At 43.8% G+C, this 13,214-nt stretch overlaps 1 protein-coding gene across 4 annotated transcripts in view; it reads left to right on the top strand.

Moving 5' to 3' along the window:
• Nucleotides 1-11,027, top strand: part of LOC135220602 (gastrula zinc finger protein XlCGF28.1-like) — a 52,018-nt gene extending 40,991 nt beyond the window's left edge. The window contains exon 2 of one of the 4 annotated variants that reach the window (XM_064257895.1): nt 9,291-11,027. In XM_064257895.1, the coding sequence (XP_064113965.1) occupies nt 9,294-10,790 (1,497 nt within the window). In that variant the 5' untranslated portion in view covers nt 9,291-9,293 and the 3' untranslated portion in view covers nt 10,791-11,027. Of the gene's footprint in view, nt 1-9,188 lie in introns of all 4 variants that reach the window. The other 3 variants (XM_064257894.1, XM_064257893.1, XM_064257892.1) reach the window with 3 other exon arrangements.
• The last annotated feature ends 2,187 nt before the right edge of the window (nt 11,028-13,214 follow it).

Here is a 13,214-nt window from a genome sequence, read left to right as displayed (position 1 = left end):
TCCTCAGGCGAGGCCTAAAGAGCAGAAGCAGCCTCCGCCTCGTTGTATTACAGAAGGGATTTTTCTTGACGGTCCTTCCCGGTCACGGGAATTTTTACGTTTTCCCTTTGCCCAGAGGTTCGCGAGAGTGAGGACGGACGTTGCCGCTAAACTTTCGAAGGTGATCGGGGAAGGGAAGAGGAAGCTCTCTTCTCTTCTACGACACCGGAGAGGAGTTTACCAGGTGGCGGATGATTCTTCATTCTCTCGACCCCCCAAGCCAAATCCTGATTTTGTCCGACTTTCAAGTCAACCCTTGCCTTCTAAGGCTTCGGTCTCTGTCTCAATTGAAGGTTTTATTGCTATGGAGGCTGTTATGAGCTCCTTACAAGAAGCTCAATCCTTCAATATGTGGGTCCTCGGAGGGCTTTTAATGTATATCAAGGACTCCGGGTTTGTTCCTCCTGATGCTCCTCTTTTTGAGAAATTCTGCTCATCCATTTCAATCGCTTCTGTACATCAGAACGAGCTTGCTGCTTCAATGCAGGCCTTTCTTGTTTCTCTAAGGCGTAACCTGTATTTGTCGCAGTTACCCTCCTCTGTATCGGAGATTCAGAGAACCCGTCTGTTGTCCTATTCTCCTTTTGGCGATTTCCTTTTCGATATTTCTGTGCTTTCTGAGGTTTTGAAGGAACATCAAGGTGATGCCTCTTCCCAAGCTCACTGGGCCTTATCAAGAGCTTTTTCCTCTGGTCTTCCTCCCATTCCCTCAAGGAGTAAGCGTAAGTTTAGGACCAGATCTGTACCTTCTGCTCCAGCCCAACAACCTCCTTCTGGCTCTTTTTTCCAGAGTACATCTCAGGTTGCTGGTGCCTCTTCTTCATCCTCTGGTGCTCACCCTTTGAAACGCGGGAGAGGTTCTTGGCGTGGCTCCAAGGGCAGAGAAAGAGCTCAACCTCCAGGAGGACCTTCTTCTTCTTCTTCTTCTTCTTCCTTGTCTCTGCGTAAGAATTTTCGGAAGTAGGAGTCATCACCTCGCCTGGAGACCGCAGTAGGAGCTTGTCTCTCTCGCCATTGGTCAGCTTGGCAGGGGAGAGTGGTGGATGCTTGGGTGGTGGAGGTCCTGAAGGAAGGTTACGAGATCCCTTTTGTTTCCAGACCTCCACTTTCCAATCGTCCTCTCGAGTTCAGCAGTTATTCCCCTCACTCAATCGGGTCAAGCCTTGGAGAAGGAGCTTTCGGCCCTCTTGGAGAAGGATGCCATAGAGCGAGCTCCTCCTTCTCCCGGGTTTTACTCTCGGATGTTTGTAGTTCTAAAGGCCTCGGGTGCCTGGCGCCCCATCATAGATCTTTCGGTTTTGAACAAGTTCATTCTAAAGTCCAAGTTCAGGATGGAGACGGTCCAGACTATTCTTTCATCCGTCAGGAGGGGGGACTGGATGATTTCCATCGATCTGCAGGATGCTTATCTGCAAATCCCCATCCATCCAAGAAGCAGACCTTACCTTCGGTTTTTCACGGACTCGGGAGTTTTCCAGTTCAAGACCCTTTGTTTCGGCCTCACCACTGCTCCACAGGTCTTTTCTCGGGTGATGGCTCCTGTTTTAGCTATTCTGCATCAGTTAAATGTAAGGATGCTTCGGTATCTGGACGATTGGCTAGTCCAGGCCGAATCTCTAGAGAAATGTCTCCGGTCGAGGGAGATAGTTCTGTCTCTTTGTGTCGAGTTGGGCATTCGTGTCAACTTCGACAAGTCCAATCTAATCCCTTGCCAGATCATGACTTATCTGGGGATTGTTTTGAATTCCCAGATTTTGAGGGCTTCTCCCGCTCAGAAACGGATAGACAAGCTTCTGAGTCTGATCGAAGAATTTTTTTCCTCCGTAACGCAGCCAGTTTCTCTTTGGAGGTCTCTCCTGGGCCATTTGTCATCCCTCATCCAACTGGTTCCCGGAGGTCGTCTCAGAATGAGGTCCCTTCAGTCGACACTTCGCCAGTCATGGGATTTCGTGTCCGAGGACACGATAGTCGCCTCTTCTCCACAATGTCGGAAGGATCTCCGTTGGTGGATGCAAGTTCACCGCCTCAAGTCAGGGACATCTCTTTCGGTTCCTCCGGACCTAATGTTTTGGTCAGACGCCTCGGATCAAGGTTGGGGCGCACACCTGGGCTCCGAAGCCGCTTCGGGCCTTTGGTTAGAGGAGGAGAGGAGCATGTCAATAAATTGGAGGGAACTGAGGGCAGTGTACCTAGGCCTTCTTTCATTTCAGGAACAACTGTTGGAGTCGGTTGTCGCGATCTTTGTCGACAACACCACAGCAGTCTCGTACTTGAGAAACCAAGGCGGCACACAGTCGGATCTTCTCACTCAAGAAGCCCGATCAATCTGTGTTGGGCAGAAGACAGGGGATTACGTTGGTCCCTCAGTTTATCCTGGGCCATCACACAAGTCTTAGCAGACGCCTTGTCGAGACCGAACGAAGTTCAAGGGTCGGAGTGGACACTTTGCCAGGAAGTCTTCGACAGCCTCAGGAAGAAATGGCCTGTCACAGTTGATCTGTTTGCCACCCCACTGAATTTTCGGTGCCAGATATTCTTCGCCCCTTACCAGACTCCTCAGAGTGCCGGGACAGACTCTCTTTTGCAGGACTGGGAGGGACTTCAAGCCTATGCTTTTCCTCCGTTCTCTCTGGTGAGGTCAGTCCTCAACAAAGTGAGGGCAACCAAGCGTCTGGATCTCACCTTGATCGCCCCCTTCTGGCCACAGAAGGAGTGGTTTCCCGACCTTCTGGAAGCACTGGTGGAACCCCCCATTCGCCTGCCAGAGAGACCAGATCTTCTCAAACAACCCCATTTTCATCGGTTCCATCAGAGGCTCCACATGCTTCATCTTCATGCCTGGAGACTGTCAGGAGGTTCTCCAAGCACGAAGGGTTCTCCTCCAGAGTGGCGCGACAGTTGGCTCTTGCCAGGCGGCAATCAACCAGAGTAAATTATCAGGCTAAATGGTCGGTTTACAGACGTTGGTGTAAGTCTCAAGGACATTCAATTTCTAGACCTTCCTTACCGAAAGTAGCAGAGTTTTTAGTTCATTTACATCATGACAGGGCCCTGTCACCTTCGTGCATTAAGGGTTATAGGTCTATGCTTTCCTATGTTTTTAAGGCAAGGCTTCCTGAGATCTCTTCATCTTATGTCATTAGAGATTTACTTCGATCTTTTTCCCTATCTCGACCCAGGCCGCAGTGTTCGCCTCCGACATGGGACGTTAACAAAGTCCTTCAAGCCTTAAGGTTCCCTCCGTTTGAGCCTCTGAATTCTGCCAAATTTAGGGACCTCTCTTCTAAGACACTCTTCCTTGTCTCACTGGCTACAGCCAAGAGTGGGTGGGTGAACTGCAAGCACTCTCTTTTCTGGTTGCCAGATCTGGACAAGACATGATTTTGTCATACCTTCCTGAATTTGTCGCAAAGACTGAATCGTCTGATAATCCCATTCCCAGGTCTTTCGTACTGAAGTCGCTGGTCGACTTTGTTGGTAATTTAAATGAGGAATTAGTTCTTTGCCCTGTTAGGGCGCTCTCATGTTATTTACGCCGCACGAAGGACATTCAGGGTCGTCCCCGTCATCTGTTTGTTTCACCCCGAAATGTCAAGAGACCTATTTCAAAGAATGGTGTATCCTTTTTTCTCAGAGATCTGATCGTTAAAACTGGTGGTTCGGCTGCTGGGGAAGACCAGACGCCGAGAGCACACAGTATTAGAGCAGTTGCTACATCAGTAGCTTTTATGAAGAACGTCTCAGTCGCCAAGGTGCTTGAGGCGGCGACTTGGCGTTCTAATTCTGTTTTTGCCTCTTTTTACTTGAGGGATATTTCTCTAGTTCTAGGCGACCTTCGTTCTTTGGGCCCGTTGGTGATGGCAGGACAGGTCGTCAGACAGGAGAATTAGGTAGTCTTCCTGTTTTTCGTTTGGTTGCTACCTGTATATTATTCATTAATTTTTGTTTTGTTGTATATATTTTTTGGTTTTGTATTATAACCCATGGCAGTTTTTGACGTAGTTATAATGGGAATTAGGCAGTTTGGTATTTAGGTGTTTTTGATGACAAGGACTGACTGCTTGGCAACTCATGCTGCTTCCATTTTCAGTGTGAAATGGTTCCAGCCACTGGGTTGTCGGCACTGGCGACTACGCTTCTCCCAGAGTCGATGCTGACCTAGGACTAGCCACTGGTTCGCTTGTCCTGACGACTCCTGCTTCTTCCACTGTCCTGGACAGGGAATTAGTCGATGGATCGTCTGCTGTCATCTGGTGACTCGCTCACCATCTACTTTTTGTCTCACCTGTCTTCTCAGAGTCAGACACTCGTGGAGATCAGGCGACATTTAGTAGCCCTGAGTTTCTTGTTGACGAAGTCGGTTGCGTTGATACACCCCCGATGATCGTGTAACATGAGACCAGGTTGGACTGTCAGGCATTCGTCCTTCGGGACTGAATCGCCTTTTTGCTCCGCGCTCCTTTCTCTTGGCACCAGAAAGCTCGAGTTAGGAGTTGCTCATGAGCCAATTCGTTGCTGGCGACTTCGGGTTGCGTTGATACACCCCCAAGGTTTGCTTAGCTTTGAATCGCCCAGACAGTCCAGACACTCATCCTTTAGGGAAAGAATAGTGCTTGATAGTCTTCAGGGTGCAGCCTTGCTGTCCGCAATTCGTCTGACTGGTCACCTGGTCGGTCACCTGACTTTAGTACAGACGGACTGACTATGCACTTACTCCTTGTCCTGTGCTACCGCAGTTGGTGGCATTATGGTAGGAGACTTTGAGTTGTTAGTATCTTTGACCTTGGGTTGAGTTTTGACTGCCTATGATATATATTTCTTTGTTTGTTTTCTCCTATTCTGTCCGAAGGGGAAATTGTATTCAGATTCCCTCCTCCTTTTCAATGTGGTTAATCGGGCTAGATAAATTATATTAAGGTAATGTTTATTAATATGGAATTTTTATTCTAAAATTAATATTAATAATACTTACCTGTATAATTTATCTAGTCCCACCCATCCTACCCCACGATCTGCCTATCACAACTGATTTGAGGGAAGGTTTTCGTATCTGTCAACGACAGTGTTGCCAACTGGCGGACAGAATAGGAGGTAACAGGGTTGCCAATGTGGTAAATTTTGGTGCGGTTTTTGGGGATTTAGGGCTAGATAAATTATACAGGTAAGTATTATTAATATTAATTTTAGAATAAAAATTCCATTTTTCCTAACTATACAAACCTGAGGTCCTTTACATATAGGCCCACCTCATGCCACCCCTCATTCTCTTCCTGGGCCTAAAGCAAAGTGGAATGTTTACATCCAGTTGGGTGGGACTCCTGACCATCGGACAAGCAATTACTGCCTAACTACCATGTTATTGAATCTTACGACGGAGTTCCAGCTGGCGCTGAAAGTAATTCCTTAAGTAAATGACCTCAGGTTTGCATTGTTAGGAACAATACAATTTACTTCAAAAATTGTGATATTTCCAATCTCCTTTTGAAGACGGGAAGAGGGGCTGTCCAGTATGTCTTGGCCAGCTCATTAGCACCAAGGTCAAGTGGAAGTGCATCTTCTAGTTCTAAACCCATAGAATGCTTATCAGGTCTATCCTGGGAACTTCTACTTCGTCCCAAAGCACTACTAAAGTATATGCATGTTCAGGGCCTAGAACTTTATTGGGCTGTGTATTGCCTGGAGAATCAGAAGATGGGAAGACAGGCTCTCTTTTTACCCCTCTCCAAGAGGTGGAATGAATTGGGGATTTTGGCATAGAGGAAAACTAATCTTGATGAGATGAAACTCATTGAATTTTGCATGAATGTTCAGGACTGTGACATTATGGAGAATGGTCTCTACAAAATAAATGTTGTGGAGAACAGTCTTTGCTGTATGAGTGTTGCTGTAGCTAATGTTGTGGCAGTGTGAGACTTCTGTAACGAGGAGACTTGACACAGACTGCTGTTGTGGCCATTCACGGGATGAAGTCTGCAGAGAGGAGTCACACCCACAAGAGCGCTGGGGTGACCTCTGTGTGACAGGCAAGGAACAACGCGGATGAAAATTTGTAGGCGGAGAAACATCACAGCCAAGTGAACGTGACTGAGATTGAGTCTGCGACCCATACTAGACTTGATTTCTTGATGGGAGCCTTATCATCTTTCCTTATGGTTGATGGTCTGGTAGCTTCTGCAGGATGGGGAGAAGAAGGAATTACAGTCACTTCTGGCAAAACTTGATCTATTGCTTTAATGTTCCTAACTGCAGATGAGGAAATACGTATGAGATGCTGTAACTGTGTAACGATAGGAAGAAGTCATGGTCGTGATCAAGCGGCCATGTGGCTTTGTCAAAGAAATGGCCGTGGAGGGACCAGTAACAACTGTGGAGGCAGGAATACGGCTGTGAGATGAGTGATCACCTTCCTCACTGAAGCAGGAGAAGCAGAGCAGGATCCAGATGGAGATTGCGAATCTTCTTAAGTGAAGAGGAAGATGAATCCTGAGAATTTGGAGAAGTAGATCTATGATATTTCTTCTGAGGTATCGTAGAGACAGAGTGGTCAATCTCTTCAAGGGCTGCAACTCTCTCCAGTAAAGTCTGAAGAGTAGAAGCAGTAGACAGTGAAGGATTATTCACATGAACCTACAATGTGGAGCATTGAAGGATGAGGTGTTCAGGGATGTGGATATATGAGTAGATTAACAGCTATAGACACACAAGCAGTTGTGACAGAGACAGCTGCCGAAGCCTTTCATTTAGACATCATCAACACAGAAGGCGGAACGTTCTCAGCAGTAGAAGGGGCGAGATGGGGAGGCCATAAGATGTGAAAGTAGTCCCTGCAACCATTTTCTCCAGGAAGGCTTAAAGTTGACAAGTACTCACAGAGAGTAGTGCTGTCTACATCCAAACCTGAAACTAAATCACAAAAAGAATCTTGTCCTCCTTTAGAGTGAGCAACCAAATCAACAATAAGTCCTCCCAAACACCTCTCAGAAACATTTACTATTAACGCCGCAGCAGGCAAAGAGGAAGGGGTAAATTCTTCTAAGGAGGAAGCACCTGGAAGACAGTTTAGGGAAGGAGAAATGGAACAAGAAGGAATGGCGTCATCTGTCACCACTGAAGAGTCGAAACCCTCCCATGGCTGAGCAATGCCTTTCCTCTTGTATTTCTTTGACTCAAAATGCCTCCATTGCTCTGGAGACCACTCACGACATTCAGAACGGGCTACTTACATTGCAAACGTGAAGTCTATGCATGCTAAAGTTATTTGAGGGTCAGTTTCAGTAAAGGCTAAGTAACAGGAGCACAGGTTGTTAGCTATACAGGCAGTCCTCACTTACTGGTGGCATTATTTAACGGCAATCTGGTTTTACGGCATTTGTCTAGCAACGCCGTCAACTGGATTTTCGGTGCTGGTAAGGAATTTTGTACAACAGTATGCGATTTATCGACGTTGGTAAGCTGTTTATGGGCACCAATCTCCCGTTAGCCTCACTGATTTCTGGTTAACGGCACCATTAAACAGTCTGTCAGTGCTGTTATCGTTGATTTTCGGCTGGCAGCACTCGGCCAGTAATGGAACCCCCACCGTTAATCTGGGACTGCCTGTAACAGGACACTTCCTGTGCTTTTTAACACTGGACTTGGATAATTCTTTGGTTTGTGTGATAGATAAGCAAACATACAAAAAAAGACACGGTATACGCCAATCAAAAGCACAGAAATATAGAAAATATACACCAATCAAAAATGCAGAACTATAGAATCAATTGCAAATGAAATGGCAGGAAGAGAAAAAACTTGTTGGGAGATGAGCAGCACACATCCTTACTAAAGGTGGTTAAGAGAACACTAAAGGCATTTAAGAGATTACTGAATCATCACAGGATCCTTTGGGTTGAGTGAGGTGAGGCTCCACCTACTTGCTCGCATTGTTTTAATTTTTCTTAACCAGTTTTCAGGTAGCCCAAGAGAAAATTCCCAGTGTAAAGAATTCAGGTTTGTATATTAGGGAAAATACAAATTGATTAAATTTTTGTGTTATCAGAAAATCAACATTTTTCATTCATCATACATTGGTCTGGGCATCTGCAGTAGTGCCCTCTTGGTTTTGAACATTATAAGTGGTGTGACTAAGTATTTTTGTCTGGAAAAAAGTACCATACTATAATTGGGTTCATAAGTGCGATGTGAGAAATTGAAATAATTGGAAGGAAAGGTAATTTCAGGCAGGCAAGAACGGAAAAAGTATATGTAGCACAAGTTGAAGGACAAAATGTAAATCTTTCACTATGGTCTTGCATATATCAGCTGGGTTCTCTGGAAGGGACCGTGAGGATCCACTTTGCATGCCCATTGCTCAGTTAAGTTTGCTCTCTTTCTTCTCACTACAGTTCAAGGAATTTTAGTGTCTGGATGATCTGAAGTCCTTGATTATGGGTTGAGTATGTAATTAATGGATTTTTTGTGAACCTATTCTTTATGACAAGCAAAAACCATTGTGTATTTGTCTTTCACATTTTGCAAATCTCCAAAATTGACTTCTATTTCTTAAAACCATTTGGAAATACCCTTGCATCTTAATTTAATGTACCTCTACTTAACAGTTACAGTAACTGGAGACTAACAGCCAACCACAAGAAAGAAGTAATTTAAGTTCATAGCACCATTGGGACTAAACTGTTACTGGTTGACATTCAACTTCCTAATGTATGTCTTATGGCTACTTCTCATCAAATACACACTTCTTTTTCTTTCAATCACATTCACATAATTTTTAATGTTACATGATTAAATGTGAAATAAATTAGTTTCACCACTCTTTTCTGTCATTGACATAATTCTAGAATATGTATAGTTAACCAGATCTTTTTGTTCGCTCCAGTTAGGTGAAGGCTTGGTCAAAAGTAGTAATGTAAATGGATTGTATCTGTGTAGCATAAGGATATTTTACAGTATTTTATATAGTATAGTTATTGAAGATAATATTTATTACAATGTTTAGATTTATTTTTGTCAATGTAGAGCCCTTTATACTACCATGTTTAAGAAATTATACTTGAGTGCTTTGTTGTTATTGAATAAAGGATGGTGACTTTAGGACTTATTGTATTTACTACAAGTGCTGATGTTCTGAAACTGATTTTTTTCTGTTCTAGGTGTAAAAAGTGAAGGAAAAAAGGAATTATATTTGGTAAGTCATGGTAGATTCGGAGCTGCCTTACTAGGGATCCAGTACTGTACATGTATTTCTATTCAAGGAAATGGATGATGATGATGTCTATGATGGGTCTGAAGCAGAGGAAATGGGAGAACCTAACATTGATGATGTTTCTGAAGTTGATAATGAAGAATCGGACAGTTTAGATGTCAAGGGAAACACGAATCACCGGCAGGATCCAAAAACGGAATTAACAGAAGCAGCCAAAAGTCTTAGTTGTGAAAGCAACTCAGCTCCAAGTTTTATTTCAGAGTTAAGAAAAGTCAGAAATACTAGTTATCATAAATACAAGCCTAGTCCTGATTATCATGAGTCCAGTGTTCAAATTAGACAGCGTACAGCAGACAGACCCTTTCAGTGTGATGAATGCAAAAGAACCTTCACTCGTGCCTATACTCTTCAAGTACACATGCAAGTTCATACAGGTGTGAATCCATTTTCAAATAATATACCTCATCATGAAAATGCCAATGTCACTGACAGTTCAGAACGGAACCAAGGTTCTGAAGGGGATGAGGAGTCAGAAAGTAGCCCAACAGGATGTAAAAGTACAGAAAAAAATAATACAGGTGTAGTTACTAGTCCCAGTTCTGTTTTCTCCAAAAGCAGAATGTATGTTAAGCATTATGGAGGAGAAAAAACTTTTGAATGCCCAGAATGTGGAAAGGGTTTCACTCGTTCCTTTACTCTTAAAGAACATATGCGTGTCCATACTGGTGAGAGACCTTTTCATTGCTCTGTGTGTGGAAAGACTTTTATTTCTAATAGTGACCTGAAAAAACACCATAAAATTCACACTGGAGAGAGAACACATCTTTGTCCCATTTGTGGAAAGGCTTTCACAATGAGTGGAGACCTTGGTAAACATATTAAAATTCACACAGGAGAAAAGGACCATGAGTGCTCTGTATGTGGTAAGCGGTTCACCAAGAATGGAAACCTTAAGCAGCACATGAGAAGTCATTCTGGTGAGAGACCTTACAAATGCAAAGAATGTGGGGTGAGCTTCACCCAGAGCTATCATCTTAAACGTCATATGGGAAAACATAGTGGCATTGGAGGGAAATTCAAGTGCCAAGAGTGTGGTAAATCATTTCCAGAAAATGGCTATTTGCAAAGACATTTGCGGGTTCATTCAGGGGAAAAGCCTTTTAAGTGTTCCATATGTGAGAGAGGATTTGCACAAAAAACTGCTCTTCAGAAGCATCTTATCCTTCATCAGAAAGCGAGAGAGAAACTAGTGTGTCAAATATGTGGTGTTGAATTCGAAGACAAAAATTGGCTCTATATACATAAAATGATGATACATTATGGTAGACTGCCAACTTCTGCTGAAAAAGAGGCAAATTTAACTGGAAACAAAGCATTATGTGAAGAAAAGATGGAAAAAATATTAAATCAAATTAGAGGGAATGATGAAGTGAATAAGGATTTGGAAAAAATAAAGGATGACCATCATTCAAACTTGAAAGAAATAGATAATGCTGTCTACATAAAAGAAGAAATGGTTACTTGTGATCTTAAAGAAGAAGTAGACTGATTACGTATATGTATTATTCAAATGGTACACTGATAAGTGAAGTGGAATAAAATTTTCTTAAAACTTTACAAACCTCTTATTTTACTTAAGCTGTACTCCCCAGAATGGTTCTGCAGTAGCCAAGAAAAGTCACTACTATATTTGGATACCTATATCATATTTGTCAGTTGCTGCCATGGCTGCCTCCAATGAAGAAATTATTGTAATAATCTTGGTATAAGTATGTAACCTCTATCTCCTATTTAGCATTTTTTACTTTGTGGTTTGGTTATACTACTTAATAATAATAATAATAATAATAATAATAATAATAATACATTTTCACACATGAAACTTACCGAACAATTACATAGCTATACGCTTCTTACTTTACTGGAGTCGAAATCCCAAATTTCTCGGCGCTAACGGTGCTGCTGATGTGTAGGTGATACGACCCCACTCACTTTCGGGAATCCCCGGTACTACTGAGCTTTGCTTGACAATTTGTTTCCTGCTGCCCACGGTGAAACACCCGTGTATTTCGCTGCAGTCAACTGTTCGCCATTTTGTTTGATACCCGATTTGGTGAAGTACAATTTTCTTGGTTGTTTTTTGTGTTTGACGACATAGCTGCTTTCTTTATTCATCTGTTTAGGGTGAGTTATGTCAGATTCAGGTTCATCTGTTAGGTTTTGCAGCGAAGGCTGCAAAACTAGATTAGCCAAATTATGTTATTACCCACACTCAAAGTGCGTGAAATGTAGGGGGCAAGAGTGTACTAAAGAGCGTACATGTAATGAATGTGAAGATCTAGATGATCAAGAATGGAAGAGTTTTTTGTCTCACCTTGATAAGATGGAAAAAGATAGGAAAAGAAAGGCAGCCATTAGGGCTGATAGGAGGGTTAGATTAGAGTCAACTCCTTTGCTGTCAGAGGCAAAGAAGCCCGCTTTGTCTTCTCCTATTTTGTCAAAACGTCTCTCCTATTGATAGTCCTCCTACTTCAGTACATCTTACTCCGGCTCAGGTTCCCCATGCTTCTGATTCCGACACCATTGCCCAATTAGAAAATAAGATGGATAGGAAATTTGAGCTACTTGTTAAATCTGTCATGGATTTAGGTACATCTTTTCGTGAATTTGTGACTAAGTCTAATGAAGTGAAAAGTGCAAGTGTCGTATCCGAGGAGGCGGCTGTCCGTCCCTCCACGTCTCCTAGACCGAGGTCACTGTCCCGCTCCCCAGCACCTGGGAGAAGACATACCGAGAGTCGAAGGGAGACTGGAGGGGTTTGCCCATGGGCGGCCGTCGACTCAGTTGTGAATTTCGACTCGATTTCTGTAAAGAGATACCATTGGAAAGGTGTAGATGTGTCTGGTGTAGGTTTGTCGTCGGACTCGGAGGTGTGTTCGCCTGATACCAGGCGAAAGAAGTGGAGTGAAGTGTCACACCTGTCGAAAAAGTGCGCAGTGCCATTGGATAGTTCGTCATCATCTGTGAATATCCGGAATTCGAGCCAGCTCCTCCATCTTCGCCTCCTTCTACCTTTGTTAAGGATAGGAAAGTACTTTCGGCGAGTCTACCTAAACTGGTGCTTTCGCAGTCGGCGAAAAGAGTCTTCAAAGAAGCGGAGAAGTGGCTGGAGAAGAAGAGGGAGTCTGGTAAAGCCGCCTTCGCTGTCCCACCGTCCAAGTTACAGAAGACATATATGCTACGGAGAATTACCCTCTTTGGGAGTCACTGCCTCTGCCCAAGGGGATTTCTCAGGTCTGGTGGATGCTAACAGAAGGACATCGTTTTCGTCAGCGAAAATGTTCTTCTCTTCGCCTGATTTCGACTACCTGATTAAGAACCTATTTAAGGTAATAGAAGTTTTCAGCTTCTTAGATTGGACTATTGCTGCATTAGCAAGGAAAATAGAGGATTGTCAATCTCTGGAGGATAGCCTGGCGACAGACTGGCTTGATGTATTATTGTGTGCCGACAAGGCAGTCAGGGATGGCTCAGGGGAATTTGCATCTCTTTTTACTCTGGGCGTCCTTAAAAAGAGAGAACTTTGGTGCTCTTTCACCTCCAAGGGAGTCACTTCTAACCAGAAGTCTGCTCTCATGTTTGCGCCTTTATGTAAGTCGCATTTATTCCCTGAACAGGTTATTCAGCAAGTTCTCCCCAATCTGGAGAAAAAGTCTACCAACGACTTATTGACTCGTTTGTCGACGCGATGCCCCAAGGAGACACCAACTAAGGGAACTAAATGGTCACCTTTTCAGAAGCACCCTTTTTGGGGGGGAAAGACTAGATGGCAACCCAGACCAAGGACTAATTTGTGTCCACAAGCCACAGCCAGTAAGAAACCACCATCGAGACAGTCGGACAAGTATGGAATTTTACCCTCACCCACCTGTAGGAGCAAGACTCCGCCTGTTTTGGCGGGAATGGAGTCGAA

This window comes from Macrobrachium nipponense, chromosome 2 (assembly GCF_015104395.2).
Source record: "Macrobrachium nipponense isolate FS-2020 chromosome 2, ASM1510439v2, whole genome shotgun sequence".
Lineage (NCBI taxonomy): Eukaryota > Metazoa > Arthropoda > Malacostraca > Decapoda > Palaemonidae > Macrobrachium > Macrobrachium nipponense.
The sequence above is the reverse complement of the archived record's forward strand: the minus strand, read 5'-3'. Positions and strand labels throughout refer to the sequence as shown.